The 20,424-nt window shown below is 39.5% G+C and overlaps 1 protein-coding gene across 1 annotated transcript in view; it reads right to left on the bottom strand.

The window, feature by feature from the left end:
- Positions 1-20,424, bottom strand: part of nrxn2a (neurexin 2a) — a 166,647-nt gene that overhangs the window by 119,617 nt on the left and 26,606 nt on the right. Inside the window, exons 6-7 of the mRNA XM_058087433.1 lie at positions 5,177-6,207; positions 3,346-3,369 (exon numbers count right to left, since the gene is read on the bottom strand). Coding sequence (XP_057943416.1) covers positions 3,346-3,369; positions 5,177-5,879 — 727 coding nt within the window. The 5' untranslated portion in view covers positions 5,880-6,207. The remainder of the gene's footprint in view (positions 1-3,345; positions 3,370-5,176; positions 6,208-20,424) is intronic.

The raw sequence follows: 20,424 nt of genomic DNA, 5'->3' as shown, positions 1-20,424 counted from the left end.
TATGTTATGAGTAAAGTTATGACTTTATGACCACTGTGTGTGGTAGTTCTATTTCTATGCTTTGCAATTCAATGCCACCCCAAGGAACTGCGTAGTACACTCGCCAACTAAAATTCCCATGAGAACACATCTTATGCATCTAAACAATGCACAGCAAACCATGTGACCCATGCAGGTCAAAGCGTCACAGGCGGAATGTGACAAAAACTCTGACCAACCAAGCTTTGACTTCTGTGACTTCTGTAGTAGGATTGGAAGCAAAGTGGATGAGATCTGTCGTAGCCTGGCCTAGTAAAATATCGTAGTCAGGCAGTCACCGCATTGAATATTCTTATCCTACTTGGCTGAGCCTTACAGCCAAATCTCAGCGTGGAAATGCAGAGATAGAGTCCCAGGAGCATATATATGAACATAAACTGCCTTTCCCTCCCTTCCTCATACTCTTCGGTTTGCTATTTTTAAATGGCAGAAAGGCAACTAAAACAGCAGGCAATGGAAGCTCCGGTAATTTATATGTTGGCATTTTGCTTTGAGCTTTTTTGATTGAGCTTACAGTCTCATGAAGGCACTCCGGTATTGTTGGTATGGATGTAAAAAATAATAAGGACATTTCCTTACAAACATATATTTTTTAAAATAATTCCTGGCCTTTTGTTCACATGCAAACAGTGTTATAGTTAGTATGTTGATATTCAGCTCCACATTTTTTAAATGCCATCACTTCAGTACATTGTCTTCTTTTTAAATGCTATTTTTCATGTTATAACATCCTTGTATTACAATTGATCTTCTTATTGTCTTGCGCTGTTTTTAAACTTCATTTTAAATGCCGGCTCACTGAATAAAAGGAATATAAATGTCACAGTGCATGAAAAAGGCAATTGGTGTTGATTTTTTTTAGTCGTCTGATTGGCTAAATTGTACTTGGCAGCCGGCAGCTTCATTTCCATGTGGACTTGGTGTGTTAATAACGCTGAGATTCTAAACATGTTAATTAGCATTTTTTGAAAATATTGTGTCTATGGCACTTAGGATCTATCTTTATACGGAATCCACATCTCTGAGCCAGTCTGTGTTGTTTTGTTTTTTTATAGCGAGTTGGAGCTTGTTCTATTTCAAACTTTCTAGGTTGACTGGGTTCTGCAGGGACGGGTTTAACCCCAAAAAAGTTTTCACTATTTCTTCAGTTCTCATTCTTCAACCATGACAAAAGGGGTTGTATGCAAATGTCAAATGATGACATTTTTCAACCAAAACATATAAGAAAGTATACGTGAATTGACGTGTTTAAAACAGCAGTTTGTTTCAATGAAAACTAACCTGAAAAGGTAAACTTTGCCAAATCACTATCATTAGCTGACAGCGAACATAACTCTGTGTGTGTCAGGTGGGGGATACTTTACATGCGCAGAGCAGCCCTTAATGCAGCCGGGAACGTCATTGTATACGGTCCCTTAAAAATGTAAGATTATTTGGAATAGAGTGGGGAACTATACAATTACATGCTTAGAAAAACATGACTTCATTATTGAGACATTAATTAGCAAGCGACTAGGAAGAAAGAGCCATTGCATAAGGATTAGGATTTGCCAAATTTGTTTTGCATGAAAAGTACAGTATTATGCAGCCTGTTGTAATGAGGGATTAGACCAAGGTCATTGCTACTGGAAGATCCATCCACTCAGACCAACTGTGTCCTTCTTTTAAGGATGTCTATGTTTGCTTTGTCATTCCTGTAGTTCCTAGAGTGCAATTACTGTGTGTACTTGTGCATAAAACTCTGAAAAAAAAGAAATAAAAACATGTTGAACCAAGAGGAAAAAAAAAAAAATCCAACAAAGCAATGACAATGTGTTGGACTTTGAGCGAATCCTCTGCGGTCCGCTTGTGCGATGTGAGGTGGTTGCGCTTATCTCTCGCTTGCAGACCTGCTTTTCTACTCTCAAAACATCAGAGGGTGCTTTTGGCATTAGAGCGTGCCCCAGCGTGGCCTTTGTCCACACAGATCAACGGGATCCCACATGCCGCATACTGTAGATGAACAACTGGCAAGTGCCACCTGCTGTGCCAAACTGTTCCGTTGCCTCTAAGCAATTCCACTGTCCAATAGGGATTACTCCTAGAGCACTTCAAACCCACAGTCAAGATCGAATAAAGCATATGGACGAGCATTGATGCAGTCTATTAAAAAAAAAAAAAAAAAAAACTCAGTCAGTGCAAGGACACCAGCCTTGCTGCTGTACGGGAAGCTAGATTGCAAAAACAAGGCATTGTTGTTTTCATGCCTTCTGCACAGGGGACTGTCTCCATGTCAAGCTCTAATCCAATAAACATTGTGATGCGCTCTCTTTGCAGTATGTCATCCAATAATGGCTGCCGTTTTGCTGCAAGCAGGGGCTCATGTCACCTTTACGTGTGTAAGCCATTATTGCTTATGAAACATACACACACATACACACAGCATACTAAATATGTATCATTAACAACACAACATTCCGCACTATTTGCATCCATGTCATGTTTTTGCTGTGTTTTTGACGCAAATACACCAAGCAAATTCATGGATTTTTGGAGAGCAGGTGTGCATAGCTTGCTGCATAACAATGATTGATAATGTGTATGGTTCAGTGCATCTCTCCAGAGCCTGCTGGCCGCCACTTCCACACAACCCCGACTTTGCTGACGTGACGTATAAGTCTCATATAGTTACTAAACAAATGTCCTCCTTGCACTTTTCAGTTAACATTCTGTATGTTATTAGAAAACCGGCCAGTTTGCTCGGCTTTGTTTCAGATAATGACACAGTAATGAGACAGTGCCTTCCTCTCAGAGAGAACAAAATATCTCTGGGAAGTCACATTGTGCAAAATAACAAAACAAATTGATGAATGTCCTCAGAAATCAGCCAGCAGATTTCTGCAGTCATGTTTGACTCCATGTGTCAAGCTGGGAGCTAAAATGTCATTCATGGCTGGTAAACAAATCATCCAAAATGCGAAACTTACAAGAGGGGAAGTCATAAAACAATAAGTCTCATTGCAGTTGTTGGTTTTTTTCCCCCCCGTGACGCAGTATGCAAACTCTCCCATGTTGTGCGACACCCACATACTCTTCACACCTCACCAGTCACCTAGAGTGCACTGATTTCATGTAAAAGGAGCAACACAAAGAACTTCCTACTTATGATCATGTGTCCTTCCAGGCTAATTTGTGGGATGTCAGAACTGCAGTCCAAACTGACAATAACAAGCTGATTAGAGCAAACACGCTAAGGCTGCGCTAAAAGCCTTTGCAAAGACTAGGCATCGTCGTCATTATTCTCATTTTTATAATGCAGTGGCTTACCTTCTACTTCTTTCTGGACACCTGCTGCAATAGGAAGAAAAACAGACAAAATTATTTTGTTGACAGTGGAAGCTGCTTCCAGTCTACAAAGCTAACACAGCTGCTAAATACCTTGTGTTTGTTGAATATTTCACTCACAAATCCATTTCTAAATTGGATTGTTTACTTAAATTAATGACTGTGGAACAAATTAAATACCAGCCTGTCCCCACTGGATAATTCTAGTCTTTCTTTCATAATTTTTCTGATTGAATATTGCAAATAGTCTAATATTATCTTTAAGCTGCATTCATTCCACTGTATTCCCTGTTGGGATGATTATGATGATACTATGATGTATCATACATACAGTATTGTTATTCCAAAGACTTTGCTACAAGACTGGCACATGAATGGCAGAATAAAGTCAGGCTATGATTCGCTCTGACATACTTTCTATAGCAGTAGATGGAGGAGGATCAAAGTTGTTAATGTTAATGTCAATGTTGCATGCTACAGTCGCATCCCTACCGAGCGTGCTGGAGCCTATCCCAGCTGTCTTCAGGCGAGAGGCGGGGTCCACCCTGGACTGGCTGCCAGCCAATCACAGGGCACATATAGACAAACAACCATTCTCCGGGTATGAATGAGAATGTGAATAAATGTTTCAAAATGTCCCAAAATGAAATACGGTATTGATTATAATTCATATTGAGAAAATTATAAATAATATGTTGCCCCGGCAATCTTTTAGCATTTAAGATTATTGTAGATTTTTTTTTTACTGTCTTGCACATTGTAGACCTGCCAACTTTGACAAAATGTTATCAGTTATAATGTTATACAGTAAGTTCTGTCCGCCCACCATTTTACATATATTTAAAGACAAAACTCTGCATTATTACTGCATTATTATTAGTAGTAGACATAGTAGTCACACTTTCCCCCCAAAATTATGCTTTCTTTTTCCTCCAAAGTGCCACAGGCCAATAAAAAAAATGTGCCTTGGGCTGCAAATGGCTGCTGGGTCGCACTTTGGACCCTGCTGCTTTTACAGCTCTTTGTTAGGGTTGTATGTGTGACGGGATGAAAAACTCTGGTCGACTAGCTTAACTTCCATCGCGGCGAGGGAATGACGTTAATTTAAAAAATCAATGTGTTACAACAGTTATTTTTTATCATTTTTTATAGAAAATGTTGATCAAAAATCGGAGGAAATGAGTTGGGCTGTACGGCCTTTGAACGAGTCATATAAACGAACTAGCTAACGAAAATATACACTATCCAAGAGGGGGAGGAGGGAGTCGTTGTAGCATACACTGACGCATCAATAGGGGTTAATCTACGTTCCTGAGAATGAACTCCAAATGGAAATTAGCAAAAGGCAATAAAATACATACCTGGGCAGCAGCAAAGTGTATACAAGCGTATTCAAGGGTCAAAATACATGCCCAGTACAAAAAATGCATACATGTTGGCAGGTATGCTATTGTAGCCACTACTGGGATCCTACATTTTAATTTTTTATTTATTCATTTGTTTGATTTGCGGCTAAATAGGCATATTAAAGACAAATATTTGCTAATGAAAGATAAGCTTGACTTGTGTTGGAAGTTTTCAGTCGTATGGTTAAAAGTTAAGAGAGGCTTTTAAATGATCTCCTGTGTATTTTGGAGTGGTTCCTGAGTAAACACATGGCATCAAGCTGCTGTCACATTAGAAGTTGTTCTGCATAGATAACTGACTGTAGTCTCATAGATTTGACTTCAATCAGTTCCATGGGCTTTGTTGATTATTCACCGAGACACAAAACAGTGTTTTGCTGCAAACACAAAGGTGTGATTTGCCTCACCTTCATGGCAGTAGCTTCCCACGTAGCTGGTGTTGATGCAGTCACAGAGGACCTCGCCCTGGCTGACGGAGCACAGTCCTCCATTGCTGCAGGGCGGGTGTGCGGCACATATGTAGTCCAAGTCGCTGTGGACAGCTTGGCCGTCCAAAAGCAACGGCAGGGCCTCCCCTACTTTCAGATTTGCGATGAGGCCCTGAAAAGGCGGCTCGTACTTTACGTTGCTGGATGTTAGGGCGGAGAGGCGCACATCAGGCGAGATCCCGCCCACGTAGAGGTCACTGGCCACGACCATCTCTTTCCTCTTGGACTTGACCTCCGCCGCCTTCTCTTCATTGTCCACTGTTAGCTTGGTCTCTCGGTAATTCCGCGAGAGGATCACCCGGTGCCAGCGCAGGTCGTTGACGCGTGTTTCCGTGTGCAGGGATGCTGGCTCTGCACAGTGGATTGCGAAGCGCAAATTGAGTCTCCCATCCAATATGAGCAGTTCTAGGAAGTCACAGTCGCCGCCATCGTCCAGGTAAAGCACCAGAGCTTTGCTGATGTTGGTATTGAGAATGAAGCTGAGTTCTCCTGTTGTTTTTGCATCCCATTGTCCATAGCGAGTCCACTGACCAGGAACACCTTCATATTCCAATGCTATTCCTGTTAGCACCAGATGAACGAACAACAATAACCAGGAGGCTTTGTTATGATACCTGGCCATGGTGGTCTGCTTGCCAATCCAACACAATAACACGAAGGAATTGGAGCGTTGTGTCTACCCGAGCCCTACAATCTCTTAGAAACAAAACCGAGATTCTCTTCACAAATGTTTCTTTAGCCTTGACTGTCTATCCGGATTCTCTGTGCCATCGTTCCACACGTGACAGAAAGAGAACAAACATCACAAGCGATCCACAAGACTGTGTGCTTCCTCGTCTTCGCCATCCAGTGTCTTGGCCTCCATCCAGCACGGCTCCAGTCACTACTCCATGTGTCAACTAGGCACCAAGCCTAGGTGCAGCGCCTTGCCTTCTCAGCCACACAACAGCCTATAGGACAAAGCCAAAAAAAGAAGAACGTGATGCAATTATCCAGAATTAATGCAAACAATACTATGCAAAACTCATCTTCAAACTTATCTTCATTCAGAATGTTAGGGATCTTAAAGCAACACAATGCAGTGCACTTCTTAGTTGCAAACAATAGAGGAGCTGTTCATTCAGTCTCAAGTAGTTTCAGTGCGGATCTACACCATATTACATTATTTTGTTCATTAAAACATTCTCCCATCCAGCTTCAAATAACATGAAACATCCACTAAACCATCATGAAATGAATGATTAAAATATAAATGTAAATGTACTGCAAACACCAGATTGTACATAAGCACAACATCCTCATCTGATTAGAGGTATACGCTCCTCAACACAGGAGACACAAAGAGGTGATGATGCAACTCCACGTTCGATGCAGTTTTAAGCCGAAAAAACGGCCACAAGGTGGCAGAAGTAAATTTGATTAAAGCACAGCCTGCATCTTTGACTTGTAAAAAAAACCCATGCCGAATTTAATTTACGCGAGGGAGCTTAAAAACGGCTAAGGGAACGTGCACACACACAGTTCAGTTCCAAATGTGAAAATTGTAAATAGTCCATAGTAGTTATTTGCATGTAAAACGAAAAAAAAATTGTGTTGATTATGTTTGTTGTTTCGACATTTTGGCTAAACATATATGGCTACATTTGTGTCAAAGTGAAAGTTATGCTTGTAATGTATCTTTTCACAAAAAGGCTTTTATCTCCCTTTTTTGGTTTAGAACTGAAATTTTCCTGAAACTTACCAAAGTTCTACTACTGAATACTAAAGAACGGAAAATGGTAGAAACAAACTTTTATCAACCACTGATGAAATCGTAAATGGGCTTCCGGTTTTGGTTTAAATTTGTTTTCTAGCTAATAGGATGCTAACAAAGAGGGGCGCTTTCTGATATAAAAACAACACATGGACTCATGCAGTGAATTAATAACATGACAAGACATGCACCATATTGTATGCTAACTTGAGAATGCACAGAGGAAAAATTGGGGTGGAAATGTTGTACTTTAACCAAAAAACATGCTAACTGGGGCAGATGCTAACCAAGGTTCCACTGTATTTACTAATCCCAGGAGCGTTCCTGTGTGGACAGAGCCTTAGATTAGATGTGTTGCCGAGTTCACCTGTGATGTTAAGACAAAGTTAAGTCAATTAAATCCTGTAGGTGTCAAACTGTTATCGAATAGAAAACTAATCAAGACCATGACAACGTTTCTACTCGGAATGCCCGGATTCTAAATGCTAATGCCAACAACAACAAAGTACCTTAGGTCTCTTACTTGGGTGTGCTTGTTGTGCACCTTGAAAAGGTGACAGAGGTGCATAAAGACATGTGACAACACCCTTCAACTGTCAGGGGAGAACATATTGAAACATTCAATTTTAGTTTGAAAATTAGTCATGAATAAAGATGACATATGCATTGTCACTTAGTTGCCATCTGAATATGTTCCTAAAATGTAATGGGTTTTCGGACTGCACATGTTCCATATTTCCATAAATATCCATGAAAATTGTTTGTGTAGTTTTTGGTTAATCTTTCTGCACTTGGTCGCACTAACAAACCCTGACAAGACGCCGATTGGTTCAGTGATTTTTTTTTTTCTGTTTTGAATGGGCTCAATCATTCTAACTTGTCGCTCGGCAAGATAAATTCAAATCAACTGCCCTCAGAAAATTGAGGAGGGGAGGTTGCATACACAACATGATTTATTTCAAAGTAAGAAATATCGTTATTGTATGTTAAACTGTGATTTTCCCTCTACAGGGTGCATTAGTAAAGGCATCTCCTGCAGGGCTGGCCCATTTTCATCTCAGCACAAAGGGAAATATATTATATGTTTGAGTCAGCAGGGAATTATGGCGTCTGTTGGGGCGCCGGCAGATGAGGAACTGCCACATTTGGGTTTGCTCACTTTTGGCGGGGTTGCAAGAAATAGCATATCATAGGAGGCAAATCAAAGTTGCTCATGAAAGCTGGAGGCAGGAAGAAAACCCTTCAGATAGATGGGTTTATCATGGGAATAGCTGCATCTTGGAAGGTCATACAAACTGACTCTCTCCGCACAGGATGAATTGCAATTGGCCGGGGTCCGTTATGGAGTATGAAATGAGAGCGTGTCCCAGTTGTATATACGTGGTCAGACTTCACCTTGTTTTGATTTAGACAAAGAACACATTTGTGTTACTCTATGCAGTGGCTTTAACAATAACTTCATTGAAGAGACATAACATCTTGAGCGATATGTCACCGTGAGCATCATAATGTGGGTCGGGCTGTTCTCCAGCAGGTTATAATCATACCAAACAAACAAGGACAGGGCGTATTTCACCACCAAGAACTGGGCCGTCCTTGTTGTAGGAAGGTGTAAATATTATCTTAATTGGTGCTACATGAGAGAATAGTGAAAGTTAATTGTTATTTTTCCTTTGCCAAACAAAAGTCACTGCCTTGGGCTTTTTGCCTACAAAACATTCATTCATTCATTTTCTACCGCTTATCCTCAAGAGCCTATCCCAGCTGTCTTCAGGCGAGAGGCGGGTACATCCTGGACTGGTCGCCAGCCAATCACAGGGCACATATAGACAAACAACCATTCACACTCACATTCATACCTATGGATAATTTGGAGTCGCCAATTAACCTAGCATGTTTTTGGAATGTGGGAGGAAACTGGAGTACCCAGAGAAAACCCATGCATGCAAACTCCACACAGAGATGCCTGAGGGTGGAATCGAACTTGGGTCTCCAAGCTGTGTGGCCTACGTGCTAACCACTCAAACACAGCGCAGCACCTACAAAACAATAAGTAGTGTGCAGACCTACACCAAGACTGAATTTCACCATGTGTGCATATGTTTGTCTGTATGCATGTTAGCATGCCGATTCCTGGTTCACGGAGGTATGATAACCTTGGGGGAAAAAAATCATGGTTTCATAGAATTAATAATTACAGATGTGTAAAATGTGTTATGTGCAGTTCAAACTTCAGTTTCCAGGTCATATGATTGTTGTTGGCAACTGAGACGTTAAGTGGTTCTTTTTCAGTAGAGAGTAAACGGTTCCACCACTTATTTTCGACTCCTGTCTCATTCTGAATAACATCTCCGCATTTGATGGCATATTCTATGTGAATAATATGCTGAAATAACCCGCAAAGATGACCTGACTTACAACAGTTTCACCATAAGTAAATTGAAAAATGTATAATTAATCTTTGCTATCGGTATTAGATGATTTCAGTCCTGAATGATCAGAATCGGCAGCATTTAACCCTGGTTGGACCATCCCTAATTCTTAAGTTTCTCCCTCCTTGCAGCGTTTTGATAATTGCATATTTACAATCCGATAGCATTCCAGACTGTGGAAATACTTACATCATCGCTCAAAATGATCGAAAGAAATTATGATGTGAAATGATATTAATGCTAATATCACTAATGAGAAGGGATTCAATGTCAACTTGTATTTACAGTATGTTCGAAATAAAAGCAACTAGTACTAAACTTAGAGAAAACACTCCACCCCTCCTCATGGTTTCATCAAAAACCACATTTTTGTGAACAGCAACTGAAATCAAAACAGTATGTGGCCTTCCTGCTGTTGTGCTTGGTTATAAACGACTATTTACTTCAATTAAAGTTGTATGGATTTGGTGGAGACAAAAAGGCCCATTTTGGAAATCAACGATGTTGTGTTATTTCAGTTATCCAGGCACTTTGTACACTTCATTCTAGCACTCGTCACACAGCCACACATGATTTCGAGAGAAGAAAGAAACACCCACTCAGGGTGTTATTTGAAGAAGTATGCCTTAGGCTGATATCGAATGTGTCAATTTGATTTTTTGCAAAAGCTGTCAAATGAGAACAAATGCTCAGACATCACTTCTTTTTAGAACACTGAGATCACTTAGATGAGTACAGTATATGACAATACTCTGGTCAAAACACATAAAATGTAAAATTGCATGACACCCGAGTGCAGATGTTTTTGTGCTTAATCATTCATGACATAGAGTATGAGCTCTATGAATCATTTCACTGCAAAAAACGCAGTATAACTACAATTGTAGGCTATTGCACTAACACTGCTGCATTATGCTACATTATGCAACATTATCTACCTTACATAACACCAGATAATGAATGACGGACAGTAACATCACCATAAATATAATGTGACATTTCAGACATCCATTTTGACATTGAAATTCATACATTCAATACTTTTCATCGTGATAGTCTCAGCAAGAGCTGCTTTGATATTCAGCATACATGAAAATATAGTAATACAATACAATAAGGGTACAAGCATAAATACTCCAATTAACACTCTCTTCAATTAACTGCAGTCTCTGATAGTTGCTGGGTCTACAAAGCAAATAATCAACACATGTGGCTGTAGGCAACCTCCAGAGTAGTTTTCATTCACTCCACAAGATGGCAGTAGCTGCCTTTGAAGTATCATGAGTAGTGAGCAGCTGTATCGACCTATGCATGTGCTGTAAAATGTTGAAAACGCAATTCAGCTACAGACTTGTTGGACTTGCCGTACTGTTGCTTTACAATGAACTCATCAGCACTATCGCAACAGTGGTTCTGTTGCCGCTGTGCTGTGTTGTTGTTGTACTTTCTCATGCCCTCCTAATCATTATTAATGTTTAAAAATGAAGTTGTTATGTATCATGAGTTTTAAAGTTTGAATGAATGGCGCGGCTACAAGTGGAGGGGTTACAGGCTTGTAATAAAATAGCTTAAACCCTCCAGTACAGGTTTCATGGGGTTCAAAATGGGTTGCTTGCCCATTGTTTCAATAATCAAATGCTGGAAGATTTTGTTAATTTGTCGGATTCAAAAATTCGGGAATTCCTGCTCTTTACAATCAGGATCTTGGCTGCTAATTTTTTAGTTGTACTAAGAACCCCCATGCTACCCAAGGGAGCGCCAGGGGGTCAGGCCGAGGGGTCAGAGGTCCAACATTCAGTGATTGCGCATGTGTAGCCGTTATAAAGCGGTGCCCTAAGACAGTGTGATGTAATTCTACAGGGCAGCCGCACTAAGCACATTACTGCATGAATCAAACCACCTTCATTGTGAGTTTTAATAACACTTCAGCGAACATAATGGTGATCTAGAAGCGCCTCTCTGTAAAAATCAATAGGATTATTCAGTGAGACAGCAAAAGAGGATGGAAGTAAGATGCGACCAATGACAAAAAATATGATTTTACACTCACTTACCACAGATACACAATCATAATGTGATTATATTAAATCTAAGAAGAGCAGAATGTAATCCAATACAGTTATATACCACCAGAAATTATAACCACATTAATAAACATAGTCAAATTGTAACTTTTCAATAACACACACCATTGCAAAAGCAGAATGTTCTTCTACAGGTGCACCTCATGAAACCTTCTGTGAGTGCATAGACATACATATATACCGTATGTGAATGAATGTACTTAAAAGTGCAGGCTTTTGATGAATTAATCCCCTTCTTGTCACAATTTCAACAGGATGAATAGTGCTCTTATGACCCACTACAGCAGCCTGTGTATTTAGTGATGAATAAGGCGCTGTCTTTCAAGACGCATCTGAGCCGTGAACACTTCCTTTCTTCTAATGTGCAGCTTGTGGTGCAATATTTTAAGAGTGCATAATTCCAACTGCACGGTTATTGGGCCCAAACAGTTTAGCTCTCGACTCTTTTCACTCATCAATTTTCCTATAGATGAGCGGCAGAGGTTGATTACGCCGCCGTCCTTTAAATAGAGCCTGCAAGACTATGAAAGCAATTACAATGCGCCTATAGATGTGAAACGAGCAGAAGAGCACACTTGGTAATGACATAAGCCGAGGCGTGAGAGCTCGTCAAGGTCTTAAGTGAAAGTGATCTCGCCACACACCTGCAAACTCTTAGCTCCTATTCAGCAATCTATTCAGTGTGCAATCAAACCAAAACAGAGGCTCGCATGGGTAAAGAGGATTTGCATGCATTGATACAAATGGTCCAGGGAGGGACAATATTTGTGCCATGATTAGAACCGGCTTTTTCATTCCTAAAAATCTGTTGTCCAATCCTTCTTTGGCACCTTTGGGAGCGTGTTGATATGCTCGTATTTCTCAACAAGAATCACTAGGCAGGAATTACGGTAGTTTGTTACCATTCGCCTGCGCATTTAAATCTAAAGAGATTTAGCTCGCAGCCTCCGGCTAAGCAATTACCGTACTGACTGGAATATAAGACTTAAATACTTTTTTGCCTCGTTAAACATCTGAAAGGTATCTAGAGATTTATACAGTGGCAACTTGGTTTTCATACACACCGGATTTCTACAAAAATTATTGCCCAAAATGTGTTTTGGTGTTCTTATATTGTGTGTCAGTGACTACCATGAGTTGTGGCCGACAGCAGCTCCTGTTTTAATGTTCACTGCATATGTCTCCTTCCTTCTTTCTTGTTAATAAAGCGACTGAAGTGCATCAGCAATGTGAGTCTCTCCTTACCCACAAACAGGGGCATTTCCTGCTGGAGCCTATCCCAGCTGTCTTTGGGCGAGAGGCGGGGTACACCCTGGACTGGTCGCCAGCCAATCACAGGGCACATATAGACAAACAACCATTCACACTCACATTCATACCTATGGACAATTTGGAGTCACCAATTAACCTAGCATGTTTTTGGAATGTGGAAGGAAACCGGAGTACCCAGAGAAAACTCATGCACGCACAGGGAGAACATGCAAACTCCACAAAGAGATGTCCGAGCAAAGAATCGAATCTCAATGCTAATGTGTGAGTCTTATTTTCATTTATTATGTCTACTATATTGGGTAATCCAAGTGTAAAAGTGACTGTAGGGGTGCTATTTCATGTCTAGAAAACTCTAATAATGTCAATGTACAATTGGTATGGAACCAAAGAACCACAATAACTGTATTGGATTGCAGTTTCTGATTGGAGTAAAGATTGCATTATTTAATGCTATATAAATTTAATACAATTAATTAGCTACTACATGAATAAAATGCTAATTAATTTTCCTTTCATAGATGATTGCCGTTTCTACATATGCTCATCCCAAGTCCTCACAGACTGACAACAGATCTTCCTTCTTACTTAAAGTTATCCAGATTGTGATTAAAGCTATCCTGATTGCTGCATCAGTTATGTATGAAGTTAATTGGAATTTAGTCTTCAAACAGCTGCCTGTGCTAGATACAGTATATGTATGCTTTAAGCTAGTTGCAAACATTGACTTAACAGCAACATCTCTATTGTACACTTTGGATTGTGGTACAGCCTCCAAGACATTGCACACAACTTTAAAGCAGTGCATGTCAAACAAGAAGAGAGCTTTAAGCATCCCCACCATGAATAATTGATGGAAACAATGACATACAACAATGACACACACTTTTAATCATCCATATTAAGTGATATGGAACAAAGTCAGGGCTGACCTACATAGAGCGTAGTATTTTCTTTGAATTAAATATATCATACGTAAATGTTTCTGTCTCCAAGATCAAATATGCTCTAATTACATTTTCTACACCATGATTTGCCGCTCTTTCTATTGTTTCGGCTGGTGATTTCATTAAAGCGACAACGTTTTTCCTTTGATTACTGTCTCACAGTGAATAATTTACACATCTTTCTAATTGTTTAAGTAATCAAGTGCAACTGGGAATTGATTGCTTCATCCAAGTTTGAGAGTGGGTCCGTCCATTCCGTTGGTTCTGCAAACAAACCCCCAGCCTGCAGGTCTACAGCACTGACTAAATTTACTCATATTTAACCAGGCGTCTTAGCGAGACACTGTGCATGCAGCAAAGTTGCTCTCCCAAGAGGCCAACAATAGCTGCTTACACAAACTTATCAGATGGACACAAAGTGCAAGCGTATGCATTACTGGATATTTTTAAACATGGGCCTGATGTAACTTTTTGTGAACGTAGATAATCTTTAATTAGTATGGATGTTTGCATGTGAAAGAGACAAAGCGTGACCACGAGGTTTCTCTGCTTCAAAGTCCAAACATTGTCAGGATTGTGCCTTTTGAGAGCAATATCGTTCCAGATAATTGAGAAGGATGCAGTGAAGCGTATCACTGGAACACTGAGGATCTATCAAGCTACTTTTCAAAGTCAAAGTGGTTTTCATCAGGCAGTCTTGTAATAAACAGAGATAACTACAAAGATAGAAGGTACCCTGGATGATACCGTTCACTAATCCTTTCCTTATTCTTTCTTGTTCTTGACAGAGCATGTTCTCAGGAGAATTTAGTCGGATTTTCAACAAAAACAAGCGCAGTGCAATTAGTACTTTTTCTTACTATATGTTCAGGTTATATTCTTACATTTTTAGTTAGACGTATTAGATGGAGCTTTTTTACATAAAAAATTAACTCCTATGAGATGGAGGTTTTTTTTTTAATGTGGCGGGTGTGTTTTGTTGTTTTTGAGGATAAACTGTGGCACAACAGTAGCTTATGCTATTATGATTATGATCATTATGTTATTATTATTCTGCCTGTTGTGAGATCAATCAAACTGCAATAAAAGCATATTGTTCAGGCGATCAAGTATGGGGCTTGTATGTTTCAGCGAACATCCATCCATTATCTATGCTGCTTAGTTTCACTGCAGGGTGCAGGGGTACGCTGGAGCCTATCCCAACTGACTGTTTGGACTGGTGGCCAGCCAATCACAGGGCACATATAGACAAAAAAACATTCACACTCACATTCATAGTACGTATAGACAATGTAGAGTCTCCAATTAACCCAGCGGTTCTCAATTATTTTCTGAAACATGATTTCACACCATCAACTGATAATATCTATTCATTTATCTCTACTGTACAGACTGAACTTGAAACTGAAACCGGGTAAATGCAACAAAATGGAGAGCATACAAGCGTATTAGTCCCCCCCCACAACAGTTCATCATCCCACTATTTGAGAAACACTGAATTAACCTAACATGCATGTTTTTGAATGTGAGTACCCATAGATGCTGGAGCCTATCCCAGCTGTCTTCAGGTGAGAGGCGGGGTACACCCTGGACTGGTTGTCCTTAAAAACCAACAAAAATATAAATTTTTGCAATGTTTTAATTATTCTTAAAATTTTGACCAGGATTGTATGACAGGGGTCTACTCTTTTATGTAGGCCACTGCAAACATGTAGGCCACTTTAAGCAATAACCACTACAATAAATATTAATATTATACAAAACATGAACATTATTATCTTTGTATATAGGTTGGTATTTAGAATGCAACTTTGCACTAGATTCCATTAAGGAGTCATGCATTTTCCAAAGGTCAACGTCAAGTGCTTTCAGTGTTTTCAATAGACTTTATCAAGCTATTATCAAGCTTACAAAGGTATAAATTATAGATAATATCTATATAATATAACAGACATTTCATTTTGTCACATTCCAATGAGACAGTATTATGTTATAACAAGTAAAACTCACACCCCATTTATAGCAGCTGTGAGGAAATGTGTCCAAAAATTTGACTGTTAATGTAAATTTAACCACAATTCTTAATACTAAAGATCCTAAGGCTATAGCATTTTGTCCAAACACACACTATAAATGCGTGCACCATTTTGAAAATCCGTTGCAGTCAATGAAGCCCATGGACATCATGAAATTCTGATGTTTAAACATGATGGATATATTTGCAATTATGTCTGTGAGTGGAAAAATAAAAGAAACTGCAGTACAAATTCTGCTGTAATGAAAGTAGCGTATATAAATAGGACATGCATGCAAATATAAGCAGGCGAAAGGCAGCATGGGGTTGTCACTCAGGCCGTGCTCGTGCCTGGGGTGATGCAGCTCAGCTACAAGGACAGCACCCGCCCTCCACCCTGCAGCACACAGGATGAAGCCACAGAAGGCTGCTCAGCTGTGTGCCGTTGCTCCGACAAGCTGCTAGCTTGCTCGCGCCCAGCTGAAGCCTTCTTACAATGGCAAACTAAGTGCTTATAAAAAGCATTATTGCAGAGTTTTGGTTTGGAACAAATTCTGTTGGCGACACCTAAGAGATTTGCAGTTGGCCTTTTCATTTTCTTTTATTGTGTTGATTTCCCTAATTACAGCAGTTTGAGGCTTGCAATGGAAAACAAATAGTGGTCATTTCAGGCTATCTACAAGTAATAATAAACAGACATTGTTCACATTGCTCTTTGCAAAAGTTGATTCAAAACCAACTGCACATGAAAATAAGGGCTGTTAGAAAGTGTCAGTAACTAATTTTAATATTACCACACTGACATTGTGATTTGTAGTGAGAGTAGGGAACAGGAGGAAAAAATGCTAGAAGAGTAGAGGTTTGCCCTGGAAAGGAGAGGAATAAAGATTAGCCGCAGCAAGACGGAGTATATGTGTGTGAATGAGAGGGACCCAAGTGGAAGAGTGAGGTTACAGGGAGAAGAGATACAGAAGAAAAGAATTTTAACTACTTGGGGTCCAGAACAATGGAGATTGTGAAAAGGAGGTGAAGAAGCGTGTGCAGGCAGGATGGAACGGGTGGAGAAAAATGTCAGGCGTGGTATGTGACAGAAGAGTTTCAGCTAAAACGAAAGGTATACAAAACTGTGGTGAGACCAGCCATGTTGTTTGGTCTATAGACAGTGCCACTGATGAAAAGACAAGAAGCAGGTTCTCATTGGGAGTGACCAGGATGGATAGGATCAGGAACAAATCCATCAGAGGGACATTACATGTTAGAGGCCTTGGAGATAAAGTCAGAGAGGCCAGACTGAGATGGTTGGGACATGTCCAGAGGAGAGATAGTGAATATAATGTTAAAAGGATGCTGCGTTTAGAGCTGCCAGGTAGGAGGCGTAGAGGAAGACCAAAGAGGAGGTTTATGGATGTAGTGAAGGAGGACATGAGGGTAGTTGGTGTGAGAGAGACAGATATAGAAGACAGGGTTGGATGGAGGAGATTGATTTGCTGTGGAGACCCCTGAAGGGACAAGCCCAAAGAGAAAGACGTATTTATGGTAATTAAATCATGGAAAGCCACACCACTAGGTGTAGCGCCCCCACAGATGTATTCTGACTTTTTTTAACTTCTTAAACATTATTCCTACCTTAAAACATCAACTGCAGTGCTCAATTCCAACATCATTGATGTATTTCCAACTCGTAAACACTTCTCTACGTTTATCCTCCGAACAACACTTCCTCATTCTCTAGTTGCATTCACAATCACTCCAAACACGAACACAACAAAAGCAAGTTGTCCGAATGTCAGTTTGCTGAAATTTCACGGACTTCAGCCAATATTTAACCACTTGTCAAACCTTAAAATAATAATCAAAGCATTTTAAAGTATTTTTAGCAGACGTAGGATATTAAGTACAATGTTCTGCAAATGTATTGATATTTATTTTAAACTGTGCAAACTAGCAGCAAACGGATAACTCTCAGATACATGTAGCTTGCATTTCAAGCAGCGAGTGCATGACTGCGTCTGATTCCAAATGTATGTCATGTTGCAAAGAACATTCCCTTTCTCCTTCTACCAGCTTTATGAATCTTACATGTTATCCCCCCCATCCCTCCATCTTTCCCTCAATCCTTTTTTTTTTTTGCAGGGTTGAGAGGACACCTCATCCATACAACTCAATCTTTTATGACGGGCTATGTAGTCATCTCGGGTTTTGTGGCATGACTTCAATTATCCAAGGATGTTGTTTATTTTTTTTGTGTCAAAACACAAGTGGCTGTCAGATGACAGAAGGGTTATTTTGGTTTTGACGACAATTGTGGTGTCAATAACAGCTCTTGCAAATGCATCCCCCCCTCTTTTTTTTTTTTTTTTACAGTGATGTCAATCAAATGGTTGGCTACACGGATGTCATCAATACAGTATCCTACCGACTCGTGAATTGAGAATGAATGTAGTTTGGCTGACAAACCAGAGGGAAAAAAAAACATGATCAACGTTATTGTGATTTCTATCTACGGATCCCCTCCCCCTCCATGCTCTCAAAAGTTGTGATTTTTTTTATTTATTATTTCAGCTGGAAGCTTAAGCGTTATAATCACCATGCTCATCAACAGCCGCCGAGTCACTGCCGCTGTCAGGCATAGCCCGCCTTAATCATGAACACAACTGTCATTATTCTCATCTTCTTCACCCACTTCACCATTTAACTCACATCATCAGATCATATTCTGCTGGTTGATCTAATGATGATCCACCCCAAGAGCTGTCAACATTCGATGTTAACAACGATAATAACAAACAATTCATTCAACAATGTGTTTATTATCATGGTTTAGTATGATTTATGGTTGTATATTATTTGTATATTGTTGCATTTTGTAATACTCAGGACTCTTATCTTTGTTTCACAACTGCAAATTACAACCATAATAAATACAAACATGACAACAAACAAACAGAGTCAGTCATATTTTGCATTCTCATATTTTTACCAGTAAAATCTGGGTGGTTTTTGAATATTTGATTTCACAACTTGATTTGGTTTTTCAGTTGTTCGCCAAAATTTCAGCACAGTTATCATACAATACTACGCTGAACTATTATTGTACGGTACAAGTCACCTGTGAGTACAAGCCAAATACTGTATTTGAAGTTACATAGTGACGCAATATGGAGTTGGTACTTACAAAACACACTACATTTGACTGGTGGTACGTACTGTAAAATGTATGTATTATGCCCAGCTGTAGTTTCAACCCGTCTGTTTACATTGTACAAACGTGCCTCATGCTGTGGCCTGTGTAGGGTATGTAACCGCTGATAAATAAAAACATTAACTTCATAAAAATAACAACCAATTACAGCCACAGTCAGCTTGTTTATTTCTGGGGCACAGTCCTAAAAACACGACAGGCTAGCATAAGAATAAATTTAAACAAGTCTCAATGTGTGCTGGAAGTATGTAGGCCATATAGTTAGTTCGAGTGTGTGTGTGTATATGCATCAAGAAAGACGGAACTCTAACATTCCAAGTGGCACGGGGCATTGGAACAGCTGACATTTTCACAAACCAGTAAGCCAGGTAATTGAGTAGCTAAGTGCACAACACTTGCTACAAGCATAAACAGACTTGTGCACACACTACCTCATTAAGTAAATGCAAATGTTCTGTAGGTGTAGTACAGGAGCAAATACAATGCACATCTGCTCACTACATTGCGCCATAAAAACAGAGATGCACTTTACTGTGGTTGCCTTTGAAAAAAAAAAAGAGATTTGGAGAAGACAAGCAGGCGTCATCAAGTATGTCTATATCTGTGCTGAATGCACAGTCAACCTGCTGTTATCAGTGGCTCAGCATCGCCGTCCTTATCAGCTAAGACGGTCGCTATGAGGCTGGGCCACAAAGGCTTCATTAAGAAAGGAACTCAGCCCATACGTATCCATCATCAAAATTCACTCAGCCCTGTGCTCTCTGTGTCAGAAGAATTTGTCTTCACTATTTAGTTCAAAGAGCGCCCTATTTAGCAAGTGCATGTTATGATACTAATAATGGCGAACAGGCAATAGTGAGGAGCAGCACCTCCGGCATCTGCTGCTAAGCTAGCTGTTTCATTTGTGTCTTAAAAGGTTTTACCATTCTACCTGTCTACACTGTAAACCTGAATGTTCAAAGTACTTAAATAAATGAAGTTATGCCGACTCAAAGTTCTTTAAAAAAGTTCCAATAACTTAATTACGTCAATGTTGTTCCATTTTGAGTACTTTTAACTAATATGTTTTGATTAAATTGAACTATGGCTATATTAAGTAAGATTAACTTAAAAACATAGTTTACATACAACTTAAGACACTGTAAATCGGAATGCTCAAACTAATTAATTGGTGTTAACTTAAGTGTAGTTAACTTAAGTATAGTTAACTTAAAATGTTCTTAAAAGTTCTACTTATAAATGTTGATTGCCAGTTGCATTAGCTGTCTTTTCAGTTTATTTAACTTGTAATTGTTGATTAATATGAACTTTTTGCAGATTTGTGTAACCTACTTAAAAGAATTCGTAGTTACTTGTAAAAAAAAAAGTATCTATTAAACATGAATAAATCAAATCAAGAATCAATTAAGAATAAATCCATTGCATCAGATAGATTTGTACTGTGTAGGTTACACATGCACACCTTC

Source organism: Doryrhamphus excisus, chromosome 11, assembly GCF_030265055.1.
Source record: "Doryrhamphus excisus isolate RoL2022-K1 chromosome 11, RoL_Dexc_1.0, whole genome shotgun sequence".
Classification (NCBI taxonomy): Eukaryota; Metazoa; Chordata; class Actinopteri; order Syngnathiformes; family Syngnathidae; genus Doryrhamphus; species Doryrhamphus excisus.
Note: the sequence above shows the minus strand (reverse complement) of the source record. Positions and strands in the feature narration are given on the sequence as shown.